This window comes from Chrysochloris asiatica, unplaced genomic scaffold (assembly GCF_000296735.1).
Source record: "Chrysochloris asiatica unplaced genomic scaffold, ChrAsi1.0 scaffold00006, whole genome shotgun sequence".
Lineage (NCBI taxonomy): Eukaryota > Metazoa > Chordata > Mammalia > Afrosoricida > Chrysochloridae > Chrysochloris > Chrysochloris asiatica.
Window position 1 is genome coordinate 19,298,153 of NW_006408524.1, and position 11,467 is coordinate 19,309,619.

An 11,467-nucleotide genomic window follows, 5' to 3' on the forward strand; every position below is an offset into this window, starting at 1 on the left:
TGATGGTTGGTGGTTATGTGCTGTGGAGTTGATTCCGACTCATAGCAACCCTGTAACAGGGTTTCTTAGGCTGTAAATCTTATCTTTCTCCCACAGAACAGCTGGTAGTTTCGAACTGCTGATTTTGAGGTTCGCAGGATGATTCTTAACCACTACGCTATTAAGTAGTAACAGTTAATTCAGACATCTAAAAATATAAATTGTTGTTAAGAGCCTCCGAGTTAGTTCTGACTCATAGCAACCCTGTGTAGGGTTTCTTAGGAGCTGATGGGTTTGAACCACCAACCTTGCGGTTCAAACTGACCTTGCAGTCCAGTGCATTATCCTTCAGAGCCACCCCAGCACTCTTTACTAGTAGGGTCTTGTATTTATTTCTACCTTTGAAGTAGAAGGGTACAGACAGGGAGAAGGAAATTAATAAACTGTTGGAGCTAGGTGTATAGAATATAGAAATAGTTTCCAAACGATCATTTTTAAGAAGGATCTGTTTGAATACCCACCTTTCTTTCTGTTAACAATCATTCTCTTTTATCTCCATTATCTATCACCTGATGGGAGAAGCTCATGTGTGAAGTCTTCCCACTGATACCCACAGACTGCAGTCTGGGACAGGTGGTGCACACCCCCCTCCTTGCTAATGCCAGGTCTGTATCTCTGGCCCAAGAAAGCATACTAGAGTCAAATAAATGAGTGGGAAAAATAACAGTATGACCTCCAATTGACCTAAATTAATTTTTCAAAAGTAAACCAATTCCCTGAAGACCTGGGGGGCACAGGGGAAGGATTGCATGGAGGGGATTGTAACCATGGCAATGAGACGATATATGATAGAATGAATGTAAAACTAATGTTCTCCCATGTAAACTATCACATAATTCACAATAAATCATTAAAAAAAAAAAAAAAAGTAAACCAATTCACAAAAATTGGGATTGTACTTATTATTATTCATGGCTCACTTATGACACTCTTCACAATGGTCAATACAGCGTGGTTACAAACTTACTTTAAAAAACATTACAATAAATATGAGGAGCTGTTGTTAATTCTCAGACATATCAGCACTTTTGGCTTCTGGTATTTTTATTCAAGACATGCTTGACTGGGTTGTATTCTCAGCCTCACATATTCACCTGTAGGATATCTTTTAGAAGGATTTTAATGTCACCATAGACTCTTGAACTCTTGATACAGGATGCCAGAAACAAAAGACCTTCTTCTCCAAAGTAATCAGTGAATCAGAACCCAAATATTCTCCCTAACTGGCAGCCAGAAACCCACACTTAGATGGTGCTGAACCAAATCCTGTGCAGCAGTTGATGTTGTTAATGTCATCAAGTCACTTCCAATTCACAGGCACTCTGTATAGGGTCTGGTGAGTTTGAACTGTCGACCTTTCAGTTCACACAGACCTTGAGGTCAAGTGCTTATCTTACAGTGCCATGGCAAGCCTGGTATTTAGGTGCTGTCCAGCAGTGGTGGTGCTGGTTATGAGCCGTGGAGTAGATTCTGACTCATAGCGACCCAGCATAGGGTTTCTTTACGGGAACAGAAAGCATCATCTTTCTCCCCATAGAACGGTTGGTAGTTTCAAACTGCTGGCCTTGAGGTTAGCAGCCCGACTCATAACCACTACACTACCAGAGCTCCTTTTGTCCAGCAGTAGGAGCTACAAAATCACAGAACCCCATCTCATTCATGTTCTTTTCTCCAGGAATTGATCCGGAGGGTGCAGAAGCTGAACACCAGATTTTTCTCTGTTGCTTCCTAATTTAGGATGATCCACTCCTTTCCACTGCATTGAGAATTTATGGAGTGAGGATGGTACTAAATAGAAACCAGGCTCAAGAAAGAAGAGAAACATAAAGGCAGCTGGCAATCAGATACAGTGTGTCTCGTGGGGGAAAAGGTGTCTGGATTTAAAGGCAAACTATAACAAAATGAGAGCAGACACATGTCTATTCTTTTTCTAGGTCACCGTAGGGAACCAATCTAACCTATTTACAAATGGTCTCAGAGGAAATATCTTTAAATAGCTATCTTGTCAGCGTCCTTTTCGTCATCTTCCAGGATCACTTTGGGTCTCTCGTCCCTGATCAGAGTTACACCTGAAAAACAAAACACACAACTGAAATTAAGGGCCTAGAATGAAAATATTAGACAAGCTTACAGCACAGACATAGTGCGCAAGAACATGGCAACCCAGAAGCTTTTGTATGTCTGCAAAACGAACTGCTAGAGGTACCAACCAAGAGAAGGGGACCTGAGTGGCTTTGTTTGGTCTGTCCCAAGGTGCTAGGGCTCAGTGATGACCCCGCTCTGGCTACAAGGGGACAGGAGAATCAGAAACAGCTTTTAATATCTTCTGCTCCTAAGTGACTCCTGCTCCTAAACTGGCAAGAGGATTGAATTGAGAGAGTATGGATTTTAGAGGTCAACTGTTTGGGCCTTCAAGCTCTGCTGCTCACTTCAATGTGCACTGGGCCAGTTAACATCTTCACACCTATGTTTTCTCAAATGTATAAGGAGGGCTCTAATATCTATTATGATGCACGTGCAAGGCTTAGCACTGAGCCACACCTGTGGGCCACTAAGAGCTAGTTTCTGCTCTTCTTTCACAGTTTGTTAGATTAAAGCCTCAAGAAGGCAAACTTCAAAATCTTTCACTGACATTAAGGGGAAACACTGAGCCAATAATCTGGACACATCATTTCCAAATGTCAGTACCAATGGATGATGCAATTTACACGGTTCACAGAAAATTGAGAAGAGTAGTGAGGTTTATCACATAACTATATGTGGCACAATAGCTGGAGCTCTGGTAGCACAGTGGTTACGAATTGGGCTGCTAATCTCAAAGTCAGCAGTTCAAAACTACCAGCTGTTCCATGGGAGAAAGATGAGGCTTTTCTGCCTCCTTAAAGGTTTACAGCCTCGGAAACCCTGTACAGGGTCGCTATGAGTAGGAATCGACTCCACAGCACAAAACAACAACAATATGTGGTGTTATGGGTTAAAGCACTGGGCTGCAAAGTGGTTCAAACTCACCAGCCACTCCTTGGAAACCCTATACAGGTTTGCACAACATCTTCAGCGCCACACCAGGACTCCCATACGAATATAACTTAAAAAGCTATTCTTTATTTTGAGATGATTCTTTTTCTTCTTTGGGGGATTAAAATATCCTTTGTTTTATGAAATTTTAGGGATGGTTGTTGTTATTAAGTGCTGTTGAGTTGGTTCCAACTTATAGCAACCCTGTATAGGGTTTCGAGAGGCAGTTGTTGGGTTTTAACTGCCAACCTTTTGGTTCACAGGCCAATGCTGATCCTACAGCGCCACACCAGAAGTCTTAACATTCTTACTAAGCAAAATAAAAATCAATACCCCTTTGCCACTGAGCTGAATCAACTCATTGTGACCCTACAGAACAAAGTAGAAGTGCTCCTTGGGGTTTCTGAGACAGTGAATCTTTATGGGAGCAGTCAGCCTCACCTTCTCCCATGGAGCAGCTGGAGGGTTGGAACCACTGACCTTGTGCTTGGCAGCCCAGCACTTAACCTGCAACACCATTAGGACTCCTGTTGTTAAGTGCTGTTGAGTCAGTTCCAACTCATAGCAACCCTGTTCAAGATTTTCAAGGAGTAGCTGGTGGGTTTGAACCATCAACCTTGTGATTCAAACAGATTTTGTGGTCCAGTTCTTATCCTAAAACACCACATCAGGACTCAGCTAGGGTTCCTAGGTAAAATAAAAGTTGCTCTTATTTTCAATAACCCCATATGCATGTGAAAGCTGGACAGTGAATAAGGAAGACCCTAGAAGAATTGATGCTTTTGAGTTACGATGTGTTGGATGAAGTGCAGCCAGAGTGCTCCTTGGAGGCCAAGATGGCCAAACTTCGTCTCTCATACTTCAGACATGTTGTCAAGAGGGACCAGTCACTGGAGAAAGATATCATGTTTTGTAAGGTGGAGGGTCAGGGAAAAAGAGGAAGACCCCCAGTGAAATGGATTGGCCAAATGGCAGCATCAATGGGCTTGTCAACAATTGTGAGGTTGGCCCAGGACTGGGCAGTGTTTTGTTCTGTTGTGCATAGGGTCTCTATGAGTCGGTACTGACTCTATGGCACCTAACAACAACAATTATTGATCTAGAATGAGAGGAAGAAGGATTTTATGACTCAATTGTGAGTAATTGTTGCAGGATTAATTGTGGTTGTCACAACTGTAATTGTAGAAGATCTGTAACTAAAAGGAGGGTGTAGGCAATCTTTCATATCTGGAACAGATGATCCCAGGACCTTCAAGAAGGAAGAGCATGAGTGGAGTATGAAATCCTTACCTAGAAAAGCAGCAGCAGAGATGGTGGCTATGTGCCTGTGGGCAGGAGGTTGGCTGGCAGAATGTGCCCTTTGGGCATTTAAAGGTACATATAGATTTTTTGTTTTGTAACTGTACATCAAATATTTTTGCCTTGTTCGTTTATGAAGAATAATATGTAAATGGGGAACCACAGGAAGGAAGTGGGATAGATGTTGTTGCAAGAAAGGGACTATCATCATTGAGATGAAACAAGGTGCATGGTTTGCTGAAGGTAGAGCTGATAATCTTGTCTGTAAACCTTCACTTAATTAACAACAACAACAAAAAAAAAGAATAAGAGGAAGAAAAGGAATGTTTGACTAATGTAAACAAAAACATCCCCTCAAGTCTTCTTTAAAACTAAACAATTGCTGTTGTTGTTAAGTGCCCTTGAGTTGGCTCTGACTCATAGTGACCCTGTGTAGGGTTTGAATCTCTGAGTATTGAATCTCTGACCTTGTGGTTCAAACCAACCTGGTGGTCCAGTGTTTATCCTACAGAACCAAACAATAGGTTAGTTTAACTAGTAAACAACGTCTGCCTTGAGCACTGTACTCTTTTAAGAACAGTCTATATGGGATCAAACTGAAAAGAGCAACTTGAAAGATGAAATAGGAAACTTAAGGGGTCATGAGTTTATGTAACTAGGGAAGGAAACTTGGGAAAAGGAAGGGTGAGAATGGTTTTATGACTTGTTGAATGTAATCAGAGTCACTGATCTGTACATGTAGAAATTGTTGGTGTCTCCTCTGCTGTGTATATTCTCAATGACAAAATAAAGTAAGCTGTTTTTTTAAAAGTTGCTGTGGGTTATCGTGCCAGATTTCAGTCATTTGAACTGCAAGTTCAGTGATTCAAGCTCACCAGCTGCTTCTTGGAAACCCTATACAGGGTCACTATGGGTCGGAACTGACTTGACGGCATTTAAGAACAACAACGACACCCTTACTACCTAAAGGGGCCCTGGTAGCATAGTGGATTATGAGCTGGGTTCATTCTCTCAATGGGAGAAAGATGAGGCTTTCTGTTCACATAAAGATGCACAGCTTTGGAAACCCTGTACAGGGTCGCTGTGAGTCAGAACCAGCTTGGTGGCACACGACCATCACCACCACCGTTACCACCTTGAGCTCCACAATATTTTGTTTTAAAAGTAGTACTTTGTCTGTGAAAATTAAAAGTGTGAGCACAATTAAAAAAACTAGTCAGCCTAGAAAAGATCAGCCAAGGAAGGCTGAGTGGTTCTTCTCATCTTCTCAAATGTGAAATGGGGTCATTTTAATAAAAGGACAAAGGGAGTTATGATTCAAGGTCAGTCTTCCCTAGTTTCAGTCTTCCTCCTAGCCATACAACCAGGTTTGTGCCCCTACTGTGCCGCCACTAGCTCCCTCCCCACACCATTCTGTCTCACAATTAGCGACCTTTCCATTCATGAAGCATTTTATAAAGAAGTGAACTTGTAGGAGGGATGCTATGCACCACAAGAGGCCTTCCTACAACATTGGGCTCTAGTCAACGGCAGCCGATTAATGAACATGATGTGTTAATCTTATGACTATTCATTTGATTCAGTTCCTAGTTTGCTCATATGGGTTCTTTACTGATTAGCTGGTATTTATTGGAGGAGAAAAACAATTTCAAGAGGCTGGCTGAAACCAAAGCTTTTGGCATAAATCACTGCAGAAACACAGTGGGGAAGGTTTTCGCTTACGAGCTGCATAGAGATTTGGGTTTTTATTAGGAATTAAGACTCGCATAGTAGTGGAACATAGAGTTAGCTACGTTGATCCCACAGATGTTCCATCCTTTTTACCTTAATTTCTCCTTATGTTAAGCCAAGTTTGGGTTGATTCGAAATTGACAAGAGCTTTTAAATTTCTGAATACTGATTGACTTTCTGGTTGCTTTGGGTTCCTTGAAAACTAACCAGATAGGAATCTGAACCAGAATCTCAGGGATGGTACCCATTGTCCTTCAGTCGGTTCAGACTCACATGAGGAAGACCTAATATAGGGCTCCATGTAGATCTTCATGGGAGCCAAGAGCATCATCTGTTTCTTGTGGAATGGCTGGTGGGGTTTGAACCACTAACTTTGTGGTTAGCAGCTCGATGCTTAACCCACAGCACCACCAGGGATCCAAGTTAGCCCTTCCCAAAGGAAGTTGGATTTTCCACATGGGCAAAGGAGACAATTCTAAGTGAATATTGCGTTAACACTGTATATTAATATATTGCAACAAAGCAGTAATCCTAACTCATGACAACCCCATATGTACAGAGTAGACATGCTTCATGGGATTTTCCTGACTGCAAACTTTTGGAAACATCAACAGAACAACTCCTCACTTTTTTCCCCAAGGCACTTCTGAGTGGGTTTGATTTTCCAAATTTTCTGTTAGTAGTTGGGTGCTTAACCATTTGTATTTTCTAGGAAATCAACTATATTAATATACGAGCATGAGTCAAAAACTATCCACACTAGGGTTATATTAAATGACCCGTACATGGCTGATGATAACATTGCGTGTGCATGTGAAATGATTCTGTTGAATAGAAGGGTGACAGTGGGTTGTATGGCAAGTCATTTGCAAATTAGCCATAGATCTGGCTATGAAATGATCCATGATAAAATTGGTTTTCTAAAAGTTTGTGCGAGATGAGTACAGAAGCAAATCATGGAAGATCATAAACAGAAGCGTTTGGGCATCTGCAAACAAAATTTGGATGGATATTTGAAGAACATGTAAGTTTCTTTAACAACATCATTACTAGTGACGAGGCATGGATTCATCACTGTGAGTCTGACTGTAAATGGCAGAAAGGGAATGTAAACATTCTCAATCACCAACCAAGAAAAAGTGCCAAAGTTAACTATCAGTTGGAAAATTGATGCTTACAGTTTTCTGGGATTCTCCAGGGCCAGTATTGGAACACTATCAGGAAAAGGTTCAACAATCAACAATGATCGTTACATTGAAAAGAACTGAAACCTAAATATTGGATTAACTGCAGAGGACTGCTATACAAGGGCATTATGATCTCGTGTGACAATGCACGTCCACTTTCCTCTGCCTGCACTGTGGTCACTCCACTAAAACTTTTTTTTTGAGGTGTTAAAGTGTCTTCTCTATAACCCTGGTCTTATTCCATCAGACTTTCACCTGTTTTGGGCCCCTGAAAGCAGACCTTTGAGGATGATGAAGAAGTGAAGATAGCAGTGCATTTATGGCTCGCAGCTCAGTCTAAAACATTTTTTTTTTTTTTTAAATAAGCTTGTTGACAGATGGACAAAGTGTATTGAAATGCAAGGAGATTATGTTGGAAAATTATGTATTTTGTCTTTTCTAAAAGTTGACTAAAATAAATTCTACAGCCAGAGTGCAGATAATTTTTGACTCACGGTCATGTGTACTGATGAGCAATATATTTTAATGTCTCATTGTGAAAAAGTATTGTTCCTGGTGTGGTGCTGTAAGATAAGCACTGGACTACTAACTGAAAGGTTGGTGGTTCAAATCTACTGTTAGAGTTAGGGGACACGAGGAAAAAAGTCAGTAGTGTTGGCATTAAGAAAAGATCAATAGAACCATAAAGAAAATCTCCAAATACAAAGAACAGAAGGGTAGGGTGTGGACAAGAGATACAAACTATCTCTTTCTCAGGTGAGCAGGAGATAAACTAAAAACTGTCTCCTTGTATATCTGAAACCCAGTGGGGTCTGTGAATCCTCCCACTGTATTCAGCTAACCAACATGTTTGCTAACCTTCAGCTATCTCAAACTACACACTAATCTTCCCCTTAGCCAGCTTTCAGCACACCTTTTATGCAATCTGGTGGAACTAACTCTGTAGCTTCACCCCTCACTATAAAAATACCTTAGCATGAGGAAGCTCTGCTGTCTAAGGCACATCTCCCCTGCAGGTATGTTTTTCATATTATATTAAACCTCTTGAAGTCCTGATGTGACGCTGTAGGATAAGCACTGGACTGCATGGTCGGATTGGACCACAAGGTCGGCAGCTCCTCCTTGGAAACCTTATGTAGGGTCGCTATGAATCAGAACCGACTCGATAGCACTTAACAACAGCAATAAACCTCTTAATACTGTATTTCATGACTTTGTAGTCTTTTGTAGCCTGACCCGGGATCACCACCAGCTACTCCTTGGAAATCCTATGCAGGTTCTCTATGAGACAGACTGACTTGAAGGCACTTCATAACAACAGAGTATATGATGTTGTTGTTGTTGTGTGCCATCGAGTCGGTTCCGACCCATAGCGACCCTGTATAGGGTTTCCGAGGGTGTAAATCTTTACGGGAGTAGAAAGCCTCATCTTTCTCCCGCGGAGCAGCTGGTAGTTTCGAACCGCTGACCTTAAGGTTCGCTGACCTTAAGGTTCGCAGCCCGATTTGTAACCACTATGCTACGTATATGATAGCGCACCAAAATATATTTCTTAGCTATTGTTGTTTAGAATGAATCTTATGTTGATAATGTCTACATGTTGCCACTGCATCTTTTTTCTTGAAGTTTCATTTAATTGGTTTTGGTGATTTGAAGTTGATAGAAATTTGATAAACATTGGTCTGGTTTAAACCCACCTAATCCGCACGTTCTTCTGCAGAGAACATGGATGAATGTAGATTTACAGCCAGAAAGATTTCCCCTTGGCTTAGCTTACCTTAGCTTCAGTTAACTCATCTGTAAAACTGGAGAAAAATCACTTTGACCTCTAACAAAGCGTGACGCCCTTAAATAGACTTAGGCCAATGCTTCAACTCTTTGAATGACCCTCGACTAATGTTTTTGTTTTGTTTTGTTTTTTGCATTGTGGGAAGCACTGGGTAATACATTCATCTCCTTTACTGAGTCATTAGTTTCTCAAAGGATATTTCATAAACTTAGCACAGGACTTGGAATGTGCTGTTGTTAGATACTGTTGAGTCAGTACTGACTCATGGCTACCCTATGCAAAACAGAACGAAATACTGTGCCATCCTGCACCAACCTCACAATCCACTTGAGCGTATTGCTGCTACCACTGTGCCAATCCATCTTGTTGGTCTTTCCTCTTTTTCATTGACCTACTTTTCCAAGCATGATGTCCTTCTCCAGGGACTGGTCCCTCCTGACAACATGCCTGAAGTATTAGAGATGAAGTTGGGTCATGCTGACTTCTAAGGAGCATTCTGGCTCCACTTCTTTCAATACAAACTAGTTAGTTCTTTTGATGGTCCATGGTACTTACATTATTCTCCTCCAACTCCATAACTTAAATGCATCAGTTCTTCTACAGTCTTCTATATTCATTGTCCCACTTTCACTTGCATGTTCGGTTACTGAAAATACCATGGAATGGGTCAGACATACCTTAGTCATCAAACTGATATCTTTGTTCTTCAACACTTTAAAGAGGTCTTGTGCAGCAGAGTTGCTTAATGCAACACACCCTTTGACGTCTTGACTGCTGCTTCCATGAGTGTTGATGGTTGATCTGAGCAAAATGAAGTCTTTAACAACTTCAATCTTTTCTCCATTGATATGGATGTTATTTATTGGTCCAGTGGATTTTTGTTTTCTATACGCTAAGGAGCTCTGGTAGCATAGTGGTTATGAATCGGGCTATGAATCGCAAGGTCAGCAGTTTGAAACTACCAGCTGTTCTGCAGGAGAAAGATGAGGCTTTCTGTTCCCGTAAAGATTTATAGCCTCGGAAACCCTGTACAGGGTCGCTATGAGTCGGAACTGACTCCACGACACATAACAAAAACAACATACATTGAGGTGTAACCCATAACGAAGACTGTGGTCTTTGATTTCCATTAGTAAGTATTCTAACTCCTCTTCATTTTCAGCAACGAAGGTTGTATCATCTGCATATTGCAAGTTGTTAATGAGTCTTGCTCCGATCCTGATGCTATGTTTTTCTTATTTTTAAACCTAATTTTAAACCATTCAGAGTTCCTTCATTCTGTTAAACCAACTGCCTCTTGGTCTATGTACAGGTTCCTTATGAGCACAATTAAATGCTTCGGAATACTCATTCTCCTTAATATTGTACATAGCTTGTCATGATCCACACAATCGAAAGCCTTTGTGTAGTCAATAAAGCACAGATAAATAGATTTCTGGTATCCTCAGATTCCAGCCAAAATCCATTCTGAAGTCAGCAATGATATCCCTTGTTCCATGTTCTCGTCTGAATCTGGCTTAAACCTCTGGAAGTTCCCTCTCAGGGTACTATTGCAGCTACTACTGAATTATCTTTAGCAAAAATTTCTTGCATGCAATATTAATGATATTGTCTGATGGTTTTCACATTCTTCTGGGTCCTCTCTCTGTGGAATAGGCAAAACATGAAACTCTTCTAATTAGTTAGCCAGGTAGCTGTCATCCAAATTTCTTGCACTCAGGTGCTACATCAGTTGGTTGAAAGATTTCAGTTTGCTGTCAATCAATTCTTGGAGGCTTGTTCTTTGCAGTACTTTCAGTGTACTTTGGACTTCTTGCTTCAGTGCTATTAGCTCTTGATTATATGCTACCGGTTGATATGGCTGACATAGACCATTTCTTTTTGGTACAGTGTATTCCTTCCATCATCTTTTGATTCTTTCTGCATCATTCAATATGTTGCTTATAGAATCTTTCAATATTGCAAGTTGAGGCTTTAATTATTTCCTCAGTTATTTCAGCTTGACAAATTCTGAACATGTTCTTCCCTTTTGGTTTTCTAACACCAGGTCTTTGCACAGTTCATTATAATATTTGACTTAGTCTTCTCGAGCTGCCTTTTGAAATTTTCCATTCAGTTCTTTTCCTTCCTCATTTCTTCCATTTGCTTTAGCATCTCTACACTTGAGAGCAAGGTTCAGCTTCTTTGGGATATTCATTCTTCTCAATGTTGTCCATAGCTTGTCATGATCCCCCAAATAAAAAGATTTTGTGTAGTCAATAAAGCACAGATAAACATCTTTCTGGTATCCTCTGCTTTTAGCCACGATCCATCTGAAGTCAGCAATGATTTACCTCATGCCACGTCCTCTTCTGAATCCAGCTTGAACCTCTGGAGATTCTCTGTTAATGTATGGTTGCAGCCATTT

General features: G+C 40.8%; 1 protein-coding gene across 2 annotated transcripts in view; it reads right to left on the minus strand.

Moving 5' to 3' along the window:
• Nucleotides 1-2,028: 2,028 nt before the first annotated feature.
• Nucleotides 2,029-11,467, minus strand: part of PPP1R17 (protein phosphatase 1, regulatory subunit 17) — a 39,410-nt gene continuing 29,971 nt past the window's right edge. For both annotated transcript variants that reach the window (XM_006832155.1, XM_006832156.1), the window contains one exon: nucleotides 2,029-2,108. In XM_006832155.1, the coding sequence (XP_006832218.1) occupies nucleotides 2,029-2,108 (80 nt within the window). The remainder of the gene's footprint in view (nucleotides 2,109-11,467) is intronic.